Raw genomic sequence first — 21482 nt, forward strand, 5'->3', positions numbered from 1 at the left:
ACACACACACACACTCTCTCTCTCTCTCTTCGATCAGATGTTTTGACAAGCACTAACAGATGAAAAGATGAAAAGACAGATAAAACACTAGCGAGTTATTTGTAAGTGGCATAATATACTTTATTATAGAAACCCAGCGACATGCTGTTACAAGAATATCAATTACAAATGTACAATGCACATAGACAAGGTAAAAAGTCCACAGTTCCAGCCCATGATAAGTAAACTGTAGTCGTCAAACATCCACATGTGAGTCGCAGGTAGTAAAGTCCCTGATACCTAGTCCATCTTGTAAGCTTTCATCACGGCGCCTCTGATGGTGCGGAAGTACTTCAGCATGCCTGCCTCGTTGAAGTGAACTCCATCCTGCATGAAGAGCTTGTTGTGGTTCTGGGTGAAGGCGCGATGCCGCCAGAAGTGGACGTTGGGTAGATTTTCCAGGAACTTGGCGAGGAGCCGGTTGGTGTCGTGTACGGCTGCGTTGAAGTCGGTCTTCCATTTGGGGACGAAGAGCCGGGGGATGATGCCGCAGACGACAACGTGACGGACTCCAGGAATGCGAGCTACGCGGAGGGCAAGATCTAGAAGGGCGGTGACTGTGGATTCGGTGGTTGCACCTAGCTCGCTAAGATCGTTAGAGCCGAGATCGATGACCACGGCGTCGGGCGACAGCTCCCAGACGAGATCGAGCTGCGATGAGGCTGAGAAGACGTTACCAGGCTGTGTATATCCGACGTCGTGAAGGAAGGCGAGTACAGAAGACTTCTCTAGAGCCAGGTTGTTTCGGGTTGGGTCCCGCCCGATGAAGCTGTTAAGGCTGCCAATGTAGCTGTGGCCGAGGACCAAAACGACAGGTGGTTCGCGATCGGACTTGCAGCTTCCAGTCGACATCGTGATGACTTGGTACTCGAGGATGTAGCGGGAGAAGCTGGGTATAGAGTTCTCGATGTGTTGCTCGATGACGGAGACTGATGTCAATGCTGATGGCAGATCTTTCTCGTTGGAAGTTCTAGATGAGTTTGATCGAAATCGCCATAAACTCTCAGCTATTTAAATGTAACTCGAAGGTGAAATCCAATTTCCCGCCATCATTCTGATTGGCCAAACTAATGTACCAATGAGCGGAGACTGGTTTTAAACAATAGGGAAAGGCATTCTGTTGTTCGGCAGGCCTAATCAACTCGATTGGAGAGAAGTGGAGATGCGATCCCGTGGACCCGTGGAACAATAGTTCGCTTAAACGGTTCGGACAATAGAGGGGTAAGCAGATCTGGGTTCGTCGAGAGCCATGGCACGCGATCGAGAAGAGGACTACCATAGTGAAGTATTCCATCATGACTTCACGAATTCGAACAGTCATAATTATAGCTTGTTTAACTGAAATTTTGCAAATTTAAATTTGCGGAAATCATGCGTAATACCTCTTTTACTATCAGCTTAAAAACGCATAAACACACACACACACACACACACACACACCCGTGCACACATACTCAAATGCCACTTCTAGTTATTAATTTATTTACATGTATTTGTTTGTTATATTTTTTATTATTTATATTCATATATTTATTTGTTATTCAAATTCATGATTTTCTTCCGTCGAGATTATTTTTTATCATGGCTACTACTGAGACACTGATCAATTCAGTGCTTATTTACGTCGATGTAGGGCAATTTGTCAATCAGTTGGAATGAAAAAACATCTCGACGGAAGAAAATCATGAATTTGAATAACAAAGCAGTACCCGCTGCATGCTATAAGGATTAGAACCAACACTTGCTTTCGGGCGAAAGCTCGGTGGTCTAGTGGAGATGACGCCTGTCCGGTGATCAGGAGGTCGTAGGTTCAAATCCTGCTCGAGTATGAACGCCCATGATTTTTTTTTTTATCATGGCTACTACTGAGACACTGATCAATTCAGTGCTTATTTACGTCGATGTAGGGCAATTTGTCAATAGAGGGGCGAGCAGATCTGGGTTCTGGGTTCGTGGAAGACCATGGCACGCGATCGAGAAGAGGGCTATCATAGTGATGTATTCCATCAAGACTTCACGGATTCGCCCAGTCCTATACCTTGTTTAACTGAAATATTGCACATTACATTTGCGGAAATCATGCGTAGTACTTCTTTCACTATCAGCTTAAAGAGCATAAGCACACACACACACACACACACACACACACACACACACGTGCACACATACTCAAATACCACTTCTAATTATTTATTAACTTACATTGGGGACTGACGTGGAGAAATCAAAGTATCTTCACACATTTGTCTGAAAACTTCACATGCACCCATTTTACTGGAAGACAAGTGACAACGAAGATCCTTGTACCTTTTACACACATTTGTAGTATGTGTATGTGTGTGTGTGTGTGTGTGTGTGTGTAGGGAGGGGGTACTATTGGTGATGTTGTGATACGCTCGGGGATACAGTTCACATCTACAGTTTATATACTACTAGTGTATCTGTCCGTTTTGCATATCTGTAGTTGAATTGTATACTATCCAAATGAGTCAATTAGTAAAACCATCGCAATAAAGAAAATATTTTATACATTCAGTATTTTATATAATATGTTCATATCCACAGATGAAGCCTTGAATGTTTGTGTGTCGCTTGATATTATGCAACTACCTATAATAATACTTTCTCTCTCTCTCTCTCTTCTTTCACTTCTTTCGACACCCACTGCATGGCACTTTTAACGATGAAACGATAGATGAAATACGGCCGAAAAGTTGGCGTGCACATTGATAATGGTGTGGCATAACTTATTACAGAAATCCAGCGACATGCTGTTACAGGAGAATCAATTACGAACGTACAAACTCGAAAGTGATATCCAGTTTCCCGCCATCGTTCTGATTGGTTAAACTAATGCACCAATTAGCGTAGAGTGGTATGAGACAATACGAAGCCATCCCATTGTTATCCAATTAACTCGCTCGGAGAGGAGCGGAGGTGCGATGCCGTGGACCAGCGTGGAACAATAGATCACTTACTGTAAACGGTTCGTACAATGAAGGGGCGAGCAGATCTGGGTTCGTGGATACCATGGCACGCGATCGAGAAGAGGACTATCATAGTGAAGTATTCCATCAAGACTTCACGAATTCGCCCAGTCCTATAGGTTGTTTAACTGAAATTTTGCACATTTTCGGAAATCATGCGTAGTACCTCTTTAATTATCAGCTAAAAAACACGAACAAACACTCACACACACACACACACACATACACACACATACACACACACACACACACACACGTGCACACATACTAAAATACCAATCGAAAAAAACAAACAAACAAGACACTCAGTGCTCATCTCTAAGAGCTTCTCGCCACATGGGTTTCTCATGAATATGAAATGATTATGTATATAAATTAAAAGTAATTGTTTCTACTTTTCCTTCATAATAAGCACTTGGCTTTCCTCTATCAGAAAGCAGGGGCAAACATGTTATTCAAAAAGTAATTGTGTCCATAACGAGGAAATATGTAAGGGAATTTTCTGAAGTGTGCAATTCCTTAAGAAAAAAAAACCCACAACAAACCCAACCAACCTCCTTCGCTTATGGTGTACAAAACAAACAAACAAACAAACAACAAACTACCACCTGTATCTTGAATGTCGATGACAGCCCCATGATAAGTAAACTGCAGTCGTCAAACATCCACAAGTGAGTCGCAGGTATAGTAAAGTCTCTGAAATCTCTCGAAAGCACCATAAACTCTCAGCTATTTAAATGCAACTCGAATATGAAATCCAGTTTCCCGCCATCGCTCTGATTTGTTTAACAAACGCACCAATGAGCGTAGACTGGTTTGAGACAATGAAATAATAAAGCCATCCTATTATCTAATTAACTCGATCGGAAAGGAGCGGAGATGTGATCCCGTGGACCAGCGTGGAAAAATAGATCGTTTTTGATTGGTTCGTACAATGGACGGAAGAGCAGATCTGGATTCGTAGAAGACGATGGCACGCGATCGAGAAGAGGACTATCATAGTGAAGTATTCCATCAAGACTTCACGAATTTTAAAATATCAAGAGTTTGGGTTTCATTATTTGGAACAATTCTATTGAATTTCAAGTTTCTAAGCATTCCTTGGCGACCATTCGTAAAAACCTTATTGTAAACCGCTTGTTTTTGTTTCCCATTCTTTCTTTGTTATGCTTATCTTTAGTTTGCTCTCCTGCCTGTTCCGTCCTTGCTTTCGTTCTTGTCCTTGTCACAGTCCTTTCTTTCTGTCTGTTTCGCCTGACGTCATGATTTCAACATTTTCATACATGGAGTCCTTGACGGATCTTGAGATGCCCTCATCTCCCCGAGTAATTCACAAAATTTACAAGCTATGGTTCTCTTGTCAATTCCTCTTTTCCGTCGTATACAGTTGAAAAAATAAAATTATATCTGCTTACTTGTTTATTTATTGAAATACAAAGTTGATATTGCTATAATCCACGTTTTGTTGAAGCTTATTTGATGCAAAATTCATTGCAATATTCTGTACTTATATAAGCGTTACGTATATTTCAAAATCATTTTATGCACCGTTTGGCCAGAAGATCACAATAACCCTAGAGGTATAATATACCGTTCTGCATATCAAGAGCGTGAATGTTGTCGACTAGTACAATTCACATAACCAATTTTAAAATTTACACAACAGTCGTATCCTTTGCTGTTATATTGTGTGTACCCATAGTACAGGAAGCTATGAAGCCTTATTTTCGACTTACTCAACTTGAATTGGAATGATATTTTGTATGGATTCCAATTCCTCTTAATCAATTTAACCAATAAAGAAAAATATTATTGTATTGTACATCTTGTGGGGGCGTTGTAGCATAATGAATAGAACTCCCGACTCCCGAGGCCTCCATCCATTCCAAGCTCAATCGCTTATGATGGTGGTCTCCTGCATTCATTGATCTCTGTTGTTTACTGAAAAAATACTGTATATCTTATTTTATGTTTCTGTGTACCTACATTGCTCAATGCAATCACCCATGTGTATCTATTTACTGTTATCGATTTATTTCACTGCACCTGTTATTCTTTGTTCTTTGTACTTTTTGAAGTTTGTATTCAAATTGCATCAGATTGAATGCAGAAATAAAAACAAACAAACAAACTCCCGACTCCGAATCAGAGGACCCCAGTTCGACTCCCGATCAGTGCTTATGTCCTTGGACAAGATGTCCCTCTCAACTTAGGTGTATATATGGGTAACTGGCAACGCTAGGTTAATGATAATGGCAGGGCCCTGAACAACTGGCAACACTGAAGAGGCTACCATGGAGAAAATAAGACTTCAGTATATATCATTGTCACCAATTATTATTGTATTTGAAATATTTCATATCCCCAGTTCAAGTCTCCTACGAGAGTCGATTGATATTATACAAGTAATGTAGTTGTGTACGTGTTTATGAGTATGTGTAATTGTGTTCGTGAACCTTACTTCCACACACACACACACACACTCTCTCTCTCTTCGATCAGATGTTTTGACAAGCACTAACAGATGAAAAGACAGATAAAACGATAGCAAATTATTTGTAAATGGCATAATATACTTTATTATAGAAATCCAGCGACATGCTGTTACAAGAATATCAATTACAAATTTACAATGCACATAGACACGATAAAAAGTCCACAATTCCAGCCCATGATAAGTAAACTGCGGTCGTCAAACATCCACATGTCAGTCGCAGGTAGTAAAGTCTCTGATACCTAGTCCATCTTGTAAGCTTTCATCACGGCGCCTCTGATGGTGCGGAAGTACCTCAGCATGCCTGCCTCGTTGAAGTGAACTCCATCCTGCATGAAGAGCTTGTTGTGGTTCTGGGTGAAGATCTAGGAGGGCGGTGACTGTGGATTCGGTTGTTGCACCTAGCTCGCAGAGATCGTTAGAGCCGAGATCGATGACCACGGCATCGGGCGACAGCTCCCAGACGAGATCGAGCTGCGAGGAAGCAGAGAAGACGTTACCACGCTGGGTATATCCCACGTCGTGAAGGAAGGCGAGTACAGAAGATTTCTCTAGAGCCAGGTTGTTTCGGGTTGGGTCCTGCTCGATGAAGCTGTTAAGGCTGCCAATGTAGCTGTGGCCGAGGACCAAAACGACAGGTGGTTCGCGATCGGACTCGCAGCTTCCAGTCGACATCGTGATGACTTGGTACTCGAGGATGTAGCGGGAGAATCTGGGTGTAGAGTTCTCGATGTGTTGATTGATGGCTGAGACTGATGTCAACGGTGATAGCAGATCGTTCTCGTTGGAAGTTCCAGATGGATTTGATCGCAATCACCATAAACTCTCAGCTATTTAAACACAACTCGAAGGTGAAATCCAGTTTCCCGCCATCATTCTGATTGGCCAAACTAATGTACCAATGAGCGGAGACTGGTTTTAAACAATAGGGAAAGGCATTCTGTTGTTCTGTAGGCCTAATCAACTCGATTGGAGAGAAGTGGAACAATGGTTCGCTTAAACGGTTCGGACAATAGAGGGGTAAGCAGATTTGGGTTCGTCGAGAGCCATGGCACGCGATCGAGAAGAGGACTACCATAGTGAAGTATTCCATCAGGACTTCACGAATTCGAACAGTCATATAGCTTGTTTAACTGAAATTTTGCACATTAAATTTGCGGAAATCATGCGTAATACCTCTTTTACTATCAGCTTAAAGACGCATAAACACACACACACACACACACACACACACACACACACACACGTGCACACATACTCAAATGCCACTTCTAATTATTAATTTATTTACATTGGAGACTGACGTGGAGAAATCAAAGTATCTTCACTCATTTTCTGAAAACTTCACATGCACCCCTTTTACTGGAAAACAAGTGACAACGAAGTTCTTGTACCTTTTACACACATTTGTAGTATGTGTATGTGTGTGTGTGTGTGTGTGGGGAGGGGTGATTGGTGATGTTGTGATACTCTCGGGGATACAGTTCAAATCTACAGTTTATATACTACTACCAATGTACCTGTCCGTTTTGCATATCTGTAGTCGAATTGTATACTATCCAAATGAGTCAATTAGTCAAATCATCACAATAAAGAAAATATTTTATACATTTAGTATTTTTTACAATATGTTCATATCCACAGATGAAGCCTTGAATGTTTGTGTGTCGCTTGACATTATGCAACTACCGTAGTCTGGGTTGTTGTGTATGTGTGTGTTTCCATACTTTCTCTCTCTTCCTCTCTTCTTTCACATCTTTTGACATCCACTGCACGGCACTTTTAACGATGAAACGACAGATGAAAATGTACGGCCGAAAAGTTGGCGTGTACATTGATAATGGTGTGGCATAACTTATTACAGAAATCCAGCGTCATGCTGTCACAGGAGTATCAATTACGAACGTACAAACACGAAGGTGAAATCCAGTTTCCCGCCATCGTTCTGATTGGTGAAACTAATGCACCAATGAGCGTAGAGTGGTTTGAGACAATAAAGGAAGCCATCCCATTGTTATCCAATTATCTCGCTCGGAGAGGAGCGGAGATGTGATCCCGTGGACCAGCGTAGAACAATAGATCACTTAAACGGTTCGTACAATGAAGGGGAGAGCAGATCTGGGTTCGTGGATACCATGGCACGCGATCGAGAAGAGGACTATCATAGTGAAGTATTCCATCAAGACTTCACGAATTCGCCCAGTCCTATAGCTTGTTTAACTGAAATTTTGCACATTTTCGGAAATCATGCGTAGTACCTCTTTAATCATCAGCTAAAAAACACGAACAAACACTCACACACACACACACACACATACACACACACTCACACGTGCACACATACTAAAATACCAATCGAAAAAACAAACAAACAAGACACTCAGTGCTCATCTCTAAGAGCTTCTCGCCACATGGGTGTCTCATGAATATGAAATGATTATGTACGAGTATATAAATAAATTCAAAGTAATTGTTTCTACTTTTCCTTTATAATAAGCACTTGGCTTTTCTCTATCAGAAAGCAGGGGCGTGTTATTCAAAAAGTGATTATGTCCGTAACGAGGAAATATGTGAGGGAATTTTCTGAAGTGTGCATTTCCTTAAGAAAAAAAAAAAAAAAACAACAACCAACCTCCTTCTCTTATGGTGTACAAAAACAAACAAACAAACAAATAATCAAACAAACAAACAAACAAACAATCAAACAATCAAACAAACAAACTACCACCTGTATCTTGGTGATGTGATATGCTCGGGGAAACATTTCAAATCTATCCAGTTTATATACTACTAAAGCACCTGTCCGTTTTGTGTATCTGTAGTTGAATTGTATACTATCCAAATGAGTCATTAACTAGTCAAATCATCGCAATAAAAAAAAATATATTTATACGTTTAGTATTTTGTACAATATTTTCGTATCCACAGATGAAGCCTTGAATGTTGGTGAGTCTCTTGATTTTATGCAACTATCGTAGTCTGTGTTGGTGTGTATGTGTGTGTTTGTGTGTGTGTGGTGGCTTTTTTTTGTGTGTGCACCCCCTTCCATACTTTCTCTCTCTTTCTTTCTCTCTCTCTCTCTCTCTTCTTTCGCATCTTTTGACACCCACTGCACGGCACTTTTAACGATGAAACGACAGATGAAAATGTACGGCCGAAAAGTTGCAATTTCGGAAATCATGCGTAGTACCTCTTTAATCATCAGCTAGAACAAGCACAAACACTCACACACACACACACACACACACACACACACACACACACACACACACACTCAAATACCCATAAAAAAACTCAACCAAACAAAAACAAACCAAGACCGACAGTGCCCATCTCTAAGAGCTTCGCGCCACGTTGGTTTCTCATGAGTATGAAATGATTATACAATGTAATATGAATTCAACGCTATTATTTCTACTTTTTTTCTTCATAATGAGCACTTGGCTTTCCTCTATCAGAAAACAGGGGCATGTTACTCATAGAGTTAACGAGGGAATGTGTGAGGGAATTTTCTGAAACATTGTGTAATTCCTTTAAAAAAATCTCCTTTGTTTATGGTGTCACAAAAACAAACAAACAAACTTTACCACCGATATCTTGAATGTCGATGACATACTCAATATCACAACATGCATACATATAGATATAATTGATAAAGCAACCACGAAACCATTATTTATTGCACACAACGTGACACTGACAAAATTCATGACAATTTTAATCTTTACCGTGTATGTAAACGTAGTGCATGATGATGTGTGTGTATGTAAAAGTTTTGTATAAAATGTGAATATTACAGATATTTGCGCGTATGTGCGTGCATATATGTGTTTTTATAATGTGCACCAGCGTCGAACAATAGATCGCTTAATCGGTTCGTTCAATGGAGGGAAGAGCAGATCTGGGTTTGTAGAAGACGATGGCACGCGATCGAGAAGAGGACTATTATAGTGAAGTATTCCATCAAGACTTCACGAATTTTAAAATATCTCGAGTTTGGGTTTTCATTATTTGGCACAATCTTATTGAATTTAAAGTTTCTACCCATGCCTTGGCGACCATTCGTAAGAACCTAATTGTAGACCACTTGTTTTAGTTTCCCATTCTTTCTTTGTTATGCTTATCTTTAGTTTGTTTTCCTGCCTGTTCCATCCTTGCTTTCGTTCTTGTCCTTGTCATAGTCCTTTCTTTCTGTCTGTTTCGCCTGACGTCATGATTTCAACATTTTCATATATGGAGTCCTTGACGGATCTTGAGATGCCCTCATCTCCCCGAGTAATTCACAAAATTTACAAGCTATGCTTCTCTTGTGAATTCCTCTTTTCCATCGTATACAGTGGAAAAAATAAAATTATATTTGCTTACTTGTTTATTCATTGAAGTACAAAGTTGATATTACTATAATTGTATCCACGTTTCGTTGAAGCTTATTTGATTCAAAATTCCTTGGAATTTTTGTACTTATGTAAGCGTTACGTATATTTCAAAATCACTTTATGCCCAGTTTGGCCAGAAGATTATCAAAACAATTGAAAAAAAAAAAAACAACTCACAATAACCCCAGAGGTATAATATACCGTTCTGCGTATCTAGAGCGTGAATGTTGTCGACCATAGAACAGTTCACATAAGGAATTCTAAAAACAGTCGTATCCTTTGCTGTTATGTATGTACCCATAGTACAGGAATCTACGAAGCCTTATTTTTGACTTACTCAACTTAATTTGAACGATATTTTGTATGGATTCCAATTTATCTTTATCAATTTATACAATAAAGAAAAATTTTGTATTGTACATCTTGTAGGGGCGTTGTGGCATAGTGGATACAACTACCACACACACACACACACACTCTCTCTCTCTCTTCGATCAGATGTTTTGACGAGCACTAACAGATGAAAAGACAGATACAACGCTAGCGAGTTATTTGTAAGTGGCATAATATACTTTATTATAGAAATCCAGCGACATGCTGTTACAAGAATATCAATTACAAATGGACGATACACATAGACAAGATAAAAAGTCCACAGTTCCAGCTCATGATAAGTAAACTGCAGTCGTCAAACATCCACACACGTGAGTCGCAGGTAGTAAAGTTTCTGATACTAGTCCCTCTCATCACGGCGCCTCTGATGGTGCGGAAGTACTTCAGCATTTCATGTGAATTCAGCAGTTAATGTGACTATTAGATGTACTGATTGTACTGTTTGTTTATAGTCCTCTTTTATGTGTCTTCTTAAGTTCCTCAAGGTTCAATTCACAAAATTTTCAACTTCCAGTGTTTACAATAATGCATTTATGTCAGCATAATTATATTCTTTGCGAACTTTGTTATATGTACATCGAAATCATTTGTCATTAAATACACTAAATTTATATATTATGTATATATATATATATATATATATATATATATGTGTGTGTGTATTTATATATACATATATAAATATACACTCACACACACACACACACACACAGTGGCGTACCGTCGGTCAAGACATGGGGGGGGGGGGCACCTCGTGGAAAAGTAATTTTGAGGGTGTGTATGAGCGTGTGCGCGTGCGCTGTCAGTCTGCAAACTTAATGGGGACTACAATACATAACGGAATGTGATACATTCCACGATAGTCGCTTGATATTATGCAACCACTACTGTAGTCTGTGTAGTTGTGTAGAACCCTATATTCGTGAACCTTACTTCCACACACACACTCTCTCTCTTCGATCAGATGTTTTGACAAGCACTAACAGATGAAAAGACAGTTATTTGTAAGTGGCATGATATACTTTATTATAGAAACCCAGCGACATGCTGTTACAAGAATATCAAGTACAAATGTACAATGCTCATAGACACGATAAAAAAGTCCACAGTTCTAGCCCATCCACATGTGAGTCGCAGTGTAGTTGTGTACGTGGTTATGAGTATGTGTGATTGTGTTCATGAACCTTACTTCCACACACACTGACACACACACTCTCTCTCTGTTCGATCAGATGTTTTGACAAGCACTAACAGATGAAAAGACCCATAAAATGCTAGCGAATTATTTGTAAGTGGCATAATATACTTTATTATAGAAACCCAGCGACATGCTGTTACAAGAATATCAATTACAAATTTACAATGCACATAGACACGATAAAAAGTCCACAGTTCCAGCCCATGATAAGTAGACTGCGGTCGTCAAACATCCACATGTGAGTCGCAAGTAGTAAAGTCTGTGATACCTAGTCCATCTTGTAAGCTTTCATCACGGCGCCTCTGATGGTGCGGAAGTACCTCAGCATGCCTGCCTCGTTGAAGTGAACTCCATCCTGCATGAAGAGCTTGTTGTGGTTCTGGGTGAAGGCGCGATGCCGCCAGAAGTGGACGTTGGGTAAGCTTTCCAGGAACTTGGCGAGGAGCCGGTTGGTGTCGTGCACGGCTGCGTTGAAGTCGGTCTTCCATTTGGGGACGAAGAGCCCCCAAGCTTTCCAGGAACTTGGCGAGGAGCGGCTGCGTTGAAGTCGGTCTTCCATTTGGGGACGAAGAGCCCCCAAGCTTTCCAGGAACTTGGCGAGGAGCCGGTTGGTGTCGTGCACGGCTGCGTTGAAGTCGGTCTTCCATTTGGGGACGAAGAGCCGGGGGATGATGCTGCAGACGACAACGTGACGGACTCCAGGAATGCGAGCTATGCGGAGGGCAAGATCGAGGAGGGCGGTGACTGTGGATTCGGTGGTTGCACCTAGCTCGCTGAGGTCGTTAGAGCCGAGATCGATGACCACGGCATCGGGCGACAGCTCCCAGACGAGATCGAGCTGCGATGAAGCAGAGAAGACGTTGCCAGGCTGTGTATATCCCACGTCGTGAAGGAAGGCGAGTACAGAAGACTTCTCTAGAGCCAGGTTGTTTCGGGTTGGGTCCCGCTCGATGAAGCTGTTAAGGCTGCCAATGTAGCTGTGGCCGAGGACCAAAACGACAGGTGGTTCGCGATCGGACTCGCAGTTTCCAGTCGACATCGTGATGACTTGGTACTCGAGGATGTAGCGGGAGAAGCTGGGTGTAGAGTTCTCGATGTGTTGATCGATGGCTGAGACTGATGTCAACGATGATAGCAGATCGTTCTCGTTGGAAGTTCCAGATGAATTTGATCGCAATCACCATAAACTCTCAGCTATTTAAACACAACTCGAAGGTGAAATCCAGTTTCCCGCCATCATTCTGATTGGCCAAACTAATGTACCAATGAGCGGAGACTGGTTTTAAACAATAGGGAAAGGCATTCTGTTGTTCTGTAGGCCTAATCAACTCGATTGGAGAGAAGTGGAGATGCGATCCCGTGGACCCGTGGAACAATAGTTCGCTTAAACGGTTCGGACAATAGAGGGGTAAGCAGATCTGGGTTCGTCGAGAGCCATGGCACGCGATCGAGAAGAGGACTACCACAGTGAAGTATTTCACACTTTCTCTCTCAGTGACTCTGTTCTTTCACATCTTTCGACATCCACTGCAAAACATTGAAAAAGACAGATGAAAGACATAATACAAAAAGTTGATTATTATGTGGCATATTCATTACAGAAATCCAGCGACATGCTGTTACAAAAACAATTACAAAAGAGATGTATACAATGCAAGCACTGTATTACATTTACTACTAAAAAGTTCACAGTTCCAGCCTATGATGTGTACTGCAGTCGTCAAACATCCACATGTGAGTCGCCGGTAGTCTCTGATTTTAGTCCATCTTGTAAGCTTTCATCACGGCGCCTCTGATGCTGCGGTAGTACCTCAACATGCCTGCTTCGTTGAAGTGAACTCCATCCTGCATGAAGAGCTTGCAGTGGTTCAGGGCGAAGGAGCGATGCCGCCAGAAGTGGACGTTGGGTAGGGTTTCCAGGAACTTGACTGGTGTAGACTGGTTTTGCACAATAAGGGAAGCCATCCTATTGTTATCTAATTAGCTCGCTCGGAGAGGGGCAGGGATGCGATCCCGTGGGCCAGCGTGGAACAATAGGGTACAATAGAGGGGTAAGCAGATCTGGGTTCGTAAAGGACCATGGCACGCGATCGTGAAGAGGACTATCATAGTGAAGTATTCCATCAAGACTTCACGAAAAAGTAAATTTAAAAAAGAGTCGTTTGACTTGCATAAGCAACGATATAAAAGGAAATTAGTGATATAATATACAGCATACATGTCTACGCAGCAGGGATTGCAATAACAATTGTAGTTAAGAAGCGATTTTGCAGAGGGCCGCCATTGTAAGCATTGCTTGAAAGGATGGCCGGCACGAGGAAAAGGTAGGCACGTACTATAGATTCGTAACAATACAAATTCTGCTGCGAAGATTGCAGGGGAAAATAAACTCTGATGTGTGATGGTGGTGAATGTACGTGCAAGCGCTTGAAAGTGCACAAGGGCAGATAGGCTGGAATTCAAAATAATAGAATTGGTTTGCTGGAAGAGGGAACGATTTACGATGTTGCTATCGAGAGACCAACATTAGTCATATAAATTATTTGTTTTTAGTTCGTATTTGAAGTATACTGTAATAAAGTGTGCTTTTTAAAGTTTGCTTTGAATTAAAACAAGGCTACCATGGAGAAAGTAAGACCTTATTATATCACTGTCACCAATTATTATTGTATTTTAATTATTTTATATCCCCAGTTGAAGTCCCTTACGAGAGTCGTTTGATATTATAACCACTACTGTAGTCTGTGTAGTTTGTACGTGTTTATGAATATTGTACATCTTGTGGGGGCGTTGTGGCATCATGGATACAACTCCCGACTCCGAATCAAAGGACCTGAGTTCGACTCCCGACCAGTCAAGACTTCACTAATTTTAAAATGTCAAGAGTTTGCGTTTCACTATTTGGCACAATTCTATTGAATTTCAAGTTTCTACCCATGCCTTGGCGACCATTCGTAAAAACCTAATTGTAGACCACTTGTTTTTGTTTCCCATTCTTTCTTTGTTATGCTTATCTTTAGTTTGTTTTCCTGCCTGTTCCGTCCTTGCTTTCGTTCTTGTCCTTGTCATAGTCTTTTCTTTCTGTTTGTTTCGCCTGACGTCATGATTTCAACATTTTCATACATGGAGTCCTTGACGGATATTGAAATGCCCTCATCTCCCAGAGTAATTCACAAAATTTTCAAGCTATGCTTCTCTTGTGAATTCCTCTTATACTTGTGAATTCCATCGTATACAGTTGAAAAAAATAAAATTATATTTGTCGACTTGTTTATTCATTGAAATACAAAGTTGATATTACTATAATTGTACCCATGTTTTTGTTGAAGCTTATTTGATTCAGAATTCCTTGAAATATTCTGTACTTTTATATAAGCGTTACGTATGTTTCAAAATCATTTTATGCCCCGTTTGGCTGGAAAAGTTATTTAAAAAAATGAAAAAACTCACAATAACCCTAGAGGTATGATATACCGTTCTGCATATCCAGAGCGTGAATGTTGTCGACTGGTAGAATTCACATAAGGAATTCTAAAATTTACACAACAGTCGTATCCTTTCCTGCAAAATATTATTGTATTCTACATCTTGTGGGGGCGTTGTGGCAACACTGAAGAGGCTACCATGGATATCATGCAGGTAATGTAGTCTGTGTAGTTGTGTCCGTGTTTATATGAGTATGTGTGATTGTGTTCGTGAACCTTACTTCCACACACACACACACTCTGTCTCTCTCTCTTCGATCAGATGTTTTGACAAGCACTAACAGATGAAAAGACAGATAAAACGCTAGCGAATTATTTGTAAGTGGCATAATATACTTTATTATAGAAATCCAGCAACATGCTGTTACAAGAATATCAATTACAGATGTAAAATACACAGAGACACGATAAAAAGTCCACAGTTCCAGCCCATGATAAGTAAACTGTAGTCGTCAAACATTCACATGTGAGTTGCAGGTTGTAAAGTCTCTGATACTAGTCCATCTTGTAAGCTTTCATCACGGCGCCTCTGATGGTGCGGAAGTACCTCAGCATGCCTGCCTCGTTGAAGTGAACTCCATCCTCCATGAAGAGCTTGTTGTGGTTCTGGGTGAAGGCGCGATGCCGCCAGAAGTGGACATTGGGTAGGTTTTCCAGGAACTTGGCGAGGAGCCGGTTGGTGTCGCGCACGGCTGCGTTGAAGTCGGTCTTCCACTTAGGGACGAAGAGCCGGGGGATGATGCCGCAGACGACAACGTGACGGACTCCAGGAATGCGAGCTATGCGGAGGGCAAGATCTAGGAGGGCGGTGACTGTGGATTCGGTGGTTGCACCTAGCTCGCAAAGATCGTTAGAGCCGAGATCGATGACCACGGCATCGGGCAACAGCTCCCAGACGAGATCGAGCTGCGATGAGGCTGAGAAGACGTTACCAGGCTGTGTATATCCGACGTCGTGAAGGAAGGCGAGTACAGAAGACTTCTCTAGAGCCAGGTTGTTTCGGGTCGGGTCCCGCTCGATGAAGCTGTTGAGGCTGCCAATGTAGCTGTGGCCGAGGACCAAAACGACTGGTGGTTCGCGATCGGACTCGCAGCTTCCAGTCGACATCGTGATGACTTGGTACTCGAGGATGTAGCGGGAGAAGCTGGGTGTAGAGTTCTCGGTGTGCTGCTCGATGGCGGAGACTGATGTCAATGATGATAGCAGATCTTTCTCGTTGGAAGTTCTAGATGAGTTTGATCGAAATCGCCATAAACTCTCAGCTATTTAAATGTAACTTGAAGGAGAAATCCAATTTCGCGCCATCAATCTGATTGGTTTAACTAATGCACCAATGAGCGGAGACTGGTTTTAAACAATAAGGAAAGGCATCCTGTTGTTTTGTAGGCCTAATTAACTCGCTCAGAGAGGAGTGGAGATGCGATCCCGTGGACCCGTGGAACAATAGATCGCTTAAACGGTTCGGACAATAGAGGGGTAAGCAGATCTGGGTTCATGGAAGACCATGGCACGCGATCGAGAAGAGGACTATCGTATAGTAAAGTATTCCATCAAGATTTCACGAATGCGAATAGTCCTATGCCTTGTTTGACTGAAAGATTGCACATTACATTTGCGGAAATCATGCGTAGTACCTCATTTACTATCAGCTTAAAGACGCATAAACGCACACACACACACACACACGTGCACACATACTCAAATACCACTTCTAATTACTTATTCATTTACATTGGAGACTGACGTGGAGCAATCAAAGTATCTTCACTCTTGTCCGAAAACTTCACATGCACCACACCGTTTTACTGGAAAACAAGTGACAACGAAGATTCTTGTACCTTTTACACACATTAGTATGTATATTGTGTGTGTGTGGGGGGGGGGGGGGGTGCACCCCTTTCCATACTCCCTCTCCCTCTCTCTTCTTTCACATCTTTCGACACCAACCGCATGGCAGTTTTAAAGATGAAACGACAGAAGAAATGTACTAGTGGCCGAAAGGTTGGCGTGCAATTGATTATGTGTCATAATTTATTACAGAAATTGCAGCGACGTGCTGTTACAAAACATTACGATAATGTAAAATGCACATTAGATACGATAAAAAAGTTCACAGTTTCAGCCCATGATAAGTAAACTGCAGTCGTCAAACATCCACATGTGAGTCGCAGGTAGTAAATGCAACTCGAATGTGAAATCCAGTTTCCCGCCATCGCTCTGATTGGTTTATCTAACACACCAATGAGCGTAGACTGGTTTGACACAATTGGGAAAACCATTCTATTTTTGATCGGAGAGGAATGGAGATGCGATCCCGTGGACCAGCGTGGAACATCGCTTAATCGGTTCGTACAATGGAGGGAGAGCAGATCTAGGTTCGTGGAAGACCATTGCACGCGATCGAGAAGAGGACAATCATAGTGAAGTATTCCATCAAGACTTCACGATTCGAACAATCCTACAGCTTGTTCAACTGAAATATTGCACGTTACATTTTCGGTAATCACGCGTAGTACCTCTTTAAGTATCAGCTGAAACACCCACAAAGAAACACACACACACATAAACACATACACACGCACTCACACGCGCACACATACTCAAGTAACAATCGAAAAAAAAAATACAAGCAAGACACTCAGTGCTCATCTCTATAAGAGCTTCTCGCCACATGGGTTTCTCATGAGTATGAAATATTATATACATAAATTCAAAGTAATTATTTCTACTTTTCCTTCATAATAAGCACTTGGCTTTCCTCTATCAGAAAGCAGGGGCATGTTATTCAAGAAGTAATTATGTTCGTAACAAGGAAATATGTAAGTGAATTTTCTGAAGTGTGCAATTCCTTAAAAAACCCCAACATCCAACCTCCTTTGCTTATGGTGTACAAAAAAACAAACAAACAAACAAACAATCAGTCAAACAAACAAACTACCATCTGTATTTTGAATGTCGATGACATACTCAATATCATAACATGCATACATATAGATAATACAATAATTGATAAAGCAACCACGAAACCATTATTTATTGCAAACAACGTGACACTGACAAAATTCGAGACAATTTTAATCTTTACCGTGTATGTAAACGTGTAGTGCATGAATGTGTGTGTATGCAAAAGTTTTGTAGAAATATGTGAATATTACGTTTGTTTGTGGGTATGAACGTGCATGTCTGTGTTTTTTTATGCGCAACTGTGAGAAGTGTGACAGAGAGATCCATGAAACTGATAAAGAATAAACGAAAGATTACATGCTTACAAATTTGCAATTGATTATGCGGAATAACTTATTACAGAAATTCCAGCGACATGCCGTTACAAAATTATCAATTACAAATGTATACAATGCACATTAGATACGATAAAAAGTTCACAGTTTCAGCCCATGATAAGTAAACTGCACTCGTCAAAGATCCACATGTGAGTGGCAGGTAGTAAAATCTCTGAAATCTCTCGAAAGCGCCATGGTAGGTAATAGGTAGGTTTTCCCTCAAGTGGGGACGGGACATTGTTGTAAAAACTTGTCCCCTGGAGTTCCTGTTGATTTCCTCTGGGTTATCCTCCTGGTCCGATGAACGGCCTGTAGTTGCGAAGTTCCTTGTAGTTCCTAATGGTCTGTGATCTGATGATGTTGATGGCTGGAAGTTCCTTGTTGATGGCGTGGTCCTGTATCGGCAGCTGGTCTAGTAGGCGTTGACGTCCCTCGTCTGTGTAGTTGTGTACGCGTATGTGTGTTTGTTTGTGTGTGTTTGTGTGTGTGCATCCTCCTTCCATTCTTTCTCTCTCTCTCTTCTTTCACATCTTTCGACACCCAATGCACGGCACATTTAACGATGAAACGCCAGATGAAAAGACGAAAAGTTTGCGTGCAAAGAATAAACGAAAGATTACATGCTTACAAACTTGCAATTGATTATGCGGAATAACTCATTACAGAAATTCCAGCGACATGCTGTTACAAAATTATCAATTACAAATTTAAACAATGCACACTAGATACGATAAAAAGTTCACAGTTTCAGCCAATGATAAGTAAACTGCAGTCGTCAAACATCCACATGTGAGTGGCAGGTAGTAAAGTCTCTGAAATCTCTCGAAAGCGCCATAAACTCTCAGCTATTTAAATGCAACTCGAATATGAAATCCAGTTTCCCGCCATCGCTCTGATTTGTTTGACAAACGCACCAATGAGCGTAGACTGGCTTGAGACAATAAAATGATAAAGCCATCCTATTATCTAATTAACTCGATCGGAAAGGAGCGGAGATGTGATCCCGTGGACCAGCGTGGAAAACGGATCGCTTAATCGTTTCGTACAATGGAGGGAAGAGCAGATCTGGGTTCGTTTAAGACGATGGCACGCGATAGAGAAGAGGACTATCATAGTGAAGTATTCCATCAAGACTTCACGAATTTTAAAATATCAAGAGTTTGGGTTTCATTATTTGGCACAATTCTATTGAATTTCAAGTTTCTAAGCATTCCTTGGCGACCATTCGTAAAACCTAATTGTAAACCGCTTGTTTTTGTTTCCCATTCTTTCTTTGTCATGCTTATCTTTAGTTTGTTTTCCTACCTGTTCCATCGTTTTCGTTCTTGTCCTTGTCATAGTCTTTTCTTTCTGTCTGTTTCGCCTGACGTCATGATTTCAACATTTTCATACATGGAGTCCTTGACGGATCTTGCGATGCCCTCATCTCCCCGAGTAATTCACAAAATTTACAAGCTATGCTTTTCTTGTGAATTCCTCTTTCCATCGTATACAGTGGAAAAAATAAAATTATATTTGCTTACTTGTTTATTCAGTGAAATACAAAGTTGATATTACTATAATTGTATCCATGTTTTTGTTGAAGCTTATTTGATTCAAAATTCCTTGAAATACTCTGTACTTGATATGAGCGTTACGTATATTTTAAAATCATTTTATGCCCCGTTTGGTCAGAAGATTATTAAAACAATAATATAAAATCTTGTGAATTCCTCTTTCCATCGTATACAGTGGAAAAAATAGAATTATATTTGCTTACTTGTTTATTTATTGAAATACAAAGTTGATATTGCTATAACCCACGTTTTGTTGAAGCTTATTTGATGCAAAATTCATGGAAATATTCTGTTCTGATATAAGCGTTACGTATTTTTCAAAATCATTTTATGCACCGTTTATCCAGAAGATCACAATAACCCTAGAGGTATAATATACCGTTCCTGCATATCTAGAGCGTGAATGTTGTCGACTAGTACAATTCACATAAGGAATTTTAGAATTTACACAACAGTCGTATCCTTTGCTGTTATGTGTGTACCCATAGTACAGGAAGCTATGAAGCCTTATTTCCGACTTACTCAACTTGAATTTGAATGATATTTTGTATGGATTCCAATTCCTCTTAATCAATTTAACCAATAAAGAAAAACATTATTGTATTGTACATCGTTTGAGGGCGTTGTGGCATAATGGATACAACTCCCGACTCCGAATCAGAGGACCCGAGTTCGACTCCCGATCAGTGCTCATGTCCTTGGACAAGATGTCCCTCTCAACTTAGGTGTATAATGGGTAACTGGCAACGCTAGGTTAATGATAATGGCAGGGCCCTCTGATAGGCCAAAGCAATGGCAACACTGAAGAGGCTACCATGGAGAAAATAAGACCTTATTATACTATTGTCACCCATTATTATTGTATTTGAAATATTTCATATCCCCAGTTGAAGTCTCTTACGAGAGTCGCTTGATATTATGTAAGTTATAGTCTGTGTAGTTGTGTCCGTGTTTATGAGTATGTGTGATTGTGTTCGTGAACCTTACTTACACACACACACACACACACACACTCTCTCTCTCTCTCTTTGATCAGATGTTTTGACAAGCACCAACAGATGAAAAGACAGATAAAATGATAGCGAGTTATTTGTAAGTGGCATAATATACTTTATTATAGAAATCCAGCGACATGCTGTTACAAGAATATCAATTACAAATGTACAATGCACATAGACATGATAAAAAGTCCACAGTTCCAGCCCATGATAAGTAAACTGCGGTCGTCGAACATCCACATGTGAGTCGCAAGTAGTAAAGTCTGTGATACCTAGTCCATCTTGTAAGCTTTCATCACGGCGCCTCTGATGGTGCGGAAGTACCTCAGCATGCCTGCCTATCATAGTCAAGTATTCCATCAAGACTTCACGAATTTTAAAATATCAAGAGTTTGGGTTTCATTATTTGGCACAATTCTATTGAATTTCAAGTTTCAAAGCATTCCTTGGCGACCATCCGTAAAAAACCTGATTGTAAACCGCTTGTTTTTGTTTCCCATTCTTTCTTTGTTATGCTTATCTTTAGTTTGTTTTCCCGCCTGTTCCGTCCTTGCTTTCGTTCTTGTCCTTGTCATAGTCTTTTCTTTCTGTTTGTTTCGCCTAACGTCATGATTTCAACATTTTCATACATGGATTCCTTGACGGATTTTGAGATGCCCTCATCTCCCAGAGTAA

At 40.8% G+C, this 21482-nt stretch overlaps 3 protein-coding genes and 1 pseudogene across 3 annotated transcripts; all 4 read right to left on the reverse strand.

Moving 5' to 3' along the window:
- Window positions 1–279: 279 nt before the first annotated feature.
- LOC140240828 (uncharacterized) lies at window positions 280–891 on the reverse strand. Its single transcript, XM_072320598.1, has one exon. The coding sequence runs from the start codon at window positions 889–891 to the stop codon at window positions 280–282; it is 612 nt and encodes a 203-aa protein (XP_072176699.1).
- A 4871-nt stretch (window positions 892–5762) lies between these two features.
- On the reverse strand, window positions 5763–6195 carry LOC140240930 (uncharacterized; annotated as a pseudogene).
- Window positions 6196–11755: 5560 nt separating this feature from the next.
- Window positions 11756–12526, reverse strand: LOC140240798 (uncharacterized). Its single transcript, XM_072320574.1, has 2 exons — window positions 12110–12526; window positions 11756–11968 (listed from the first exon to the last, which is right to left on the reverse strand). Exons 1-2 carry the CDS (start codon window positions 12524–12526, stop codon window positions 11756–11758), a joined length of 630 nt encoding a protein of 209 aa, XP_072176675.1.
- Window positions 12527–15467: 2941 nt separating this feature from the next.
- LOC140240789 (uncharacterized) lies at window positions 15468–16079 on the reverse strand. The gene has a single exon (XM_072320564.1). It carries the CDS (start codon window positions 16077–16079, stop codon window positions 15468–15470), a length of 612 nt encoding a protein of 203 aa, XP_072176665.1.
- Window positions 16080–21482: the final 5403 nt, after the last annotated feature.

Source organism: Diadema setosum, chromosome 17 (assembly GCF_964275005.1).
Source record: "Diadema setosum chromosome 17, eeDiaSeto1, whole genome shotgun sequence".
Taxonomy (NCBI): Eukaryota; Metazoa; Echinodermata; class Echinoidea; order Diadematoida; family Diadematidae; genus Diadema; species Diadema setosum.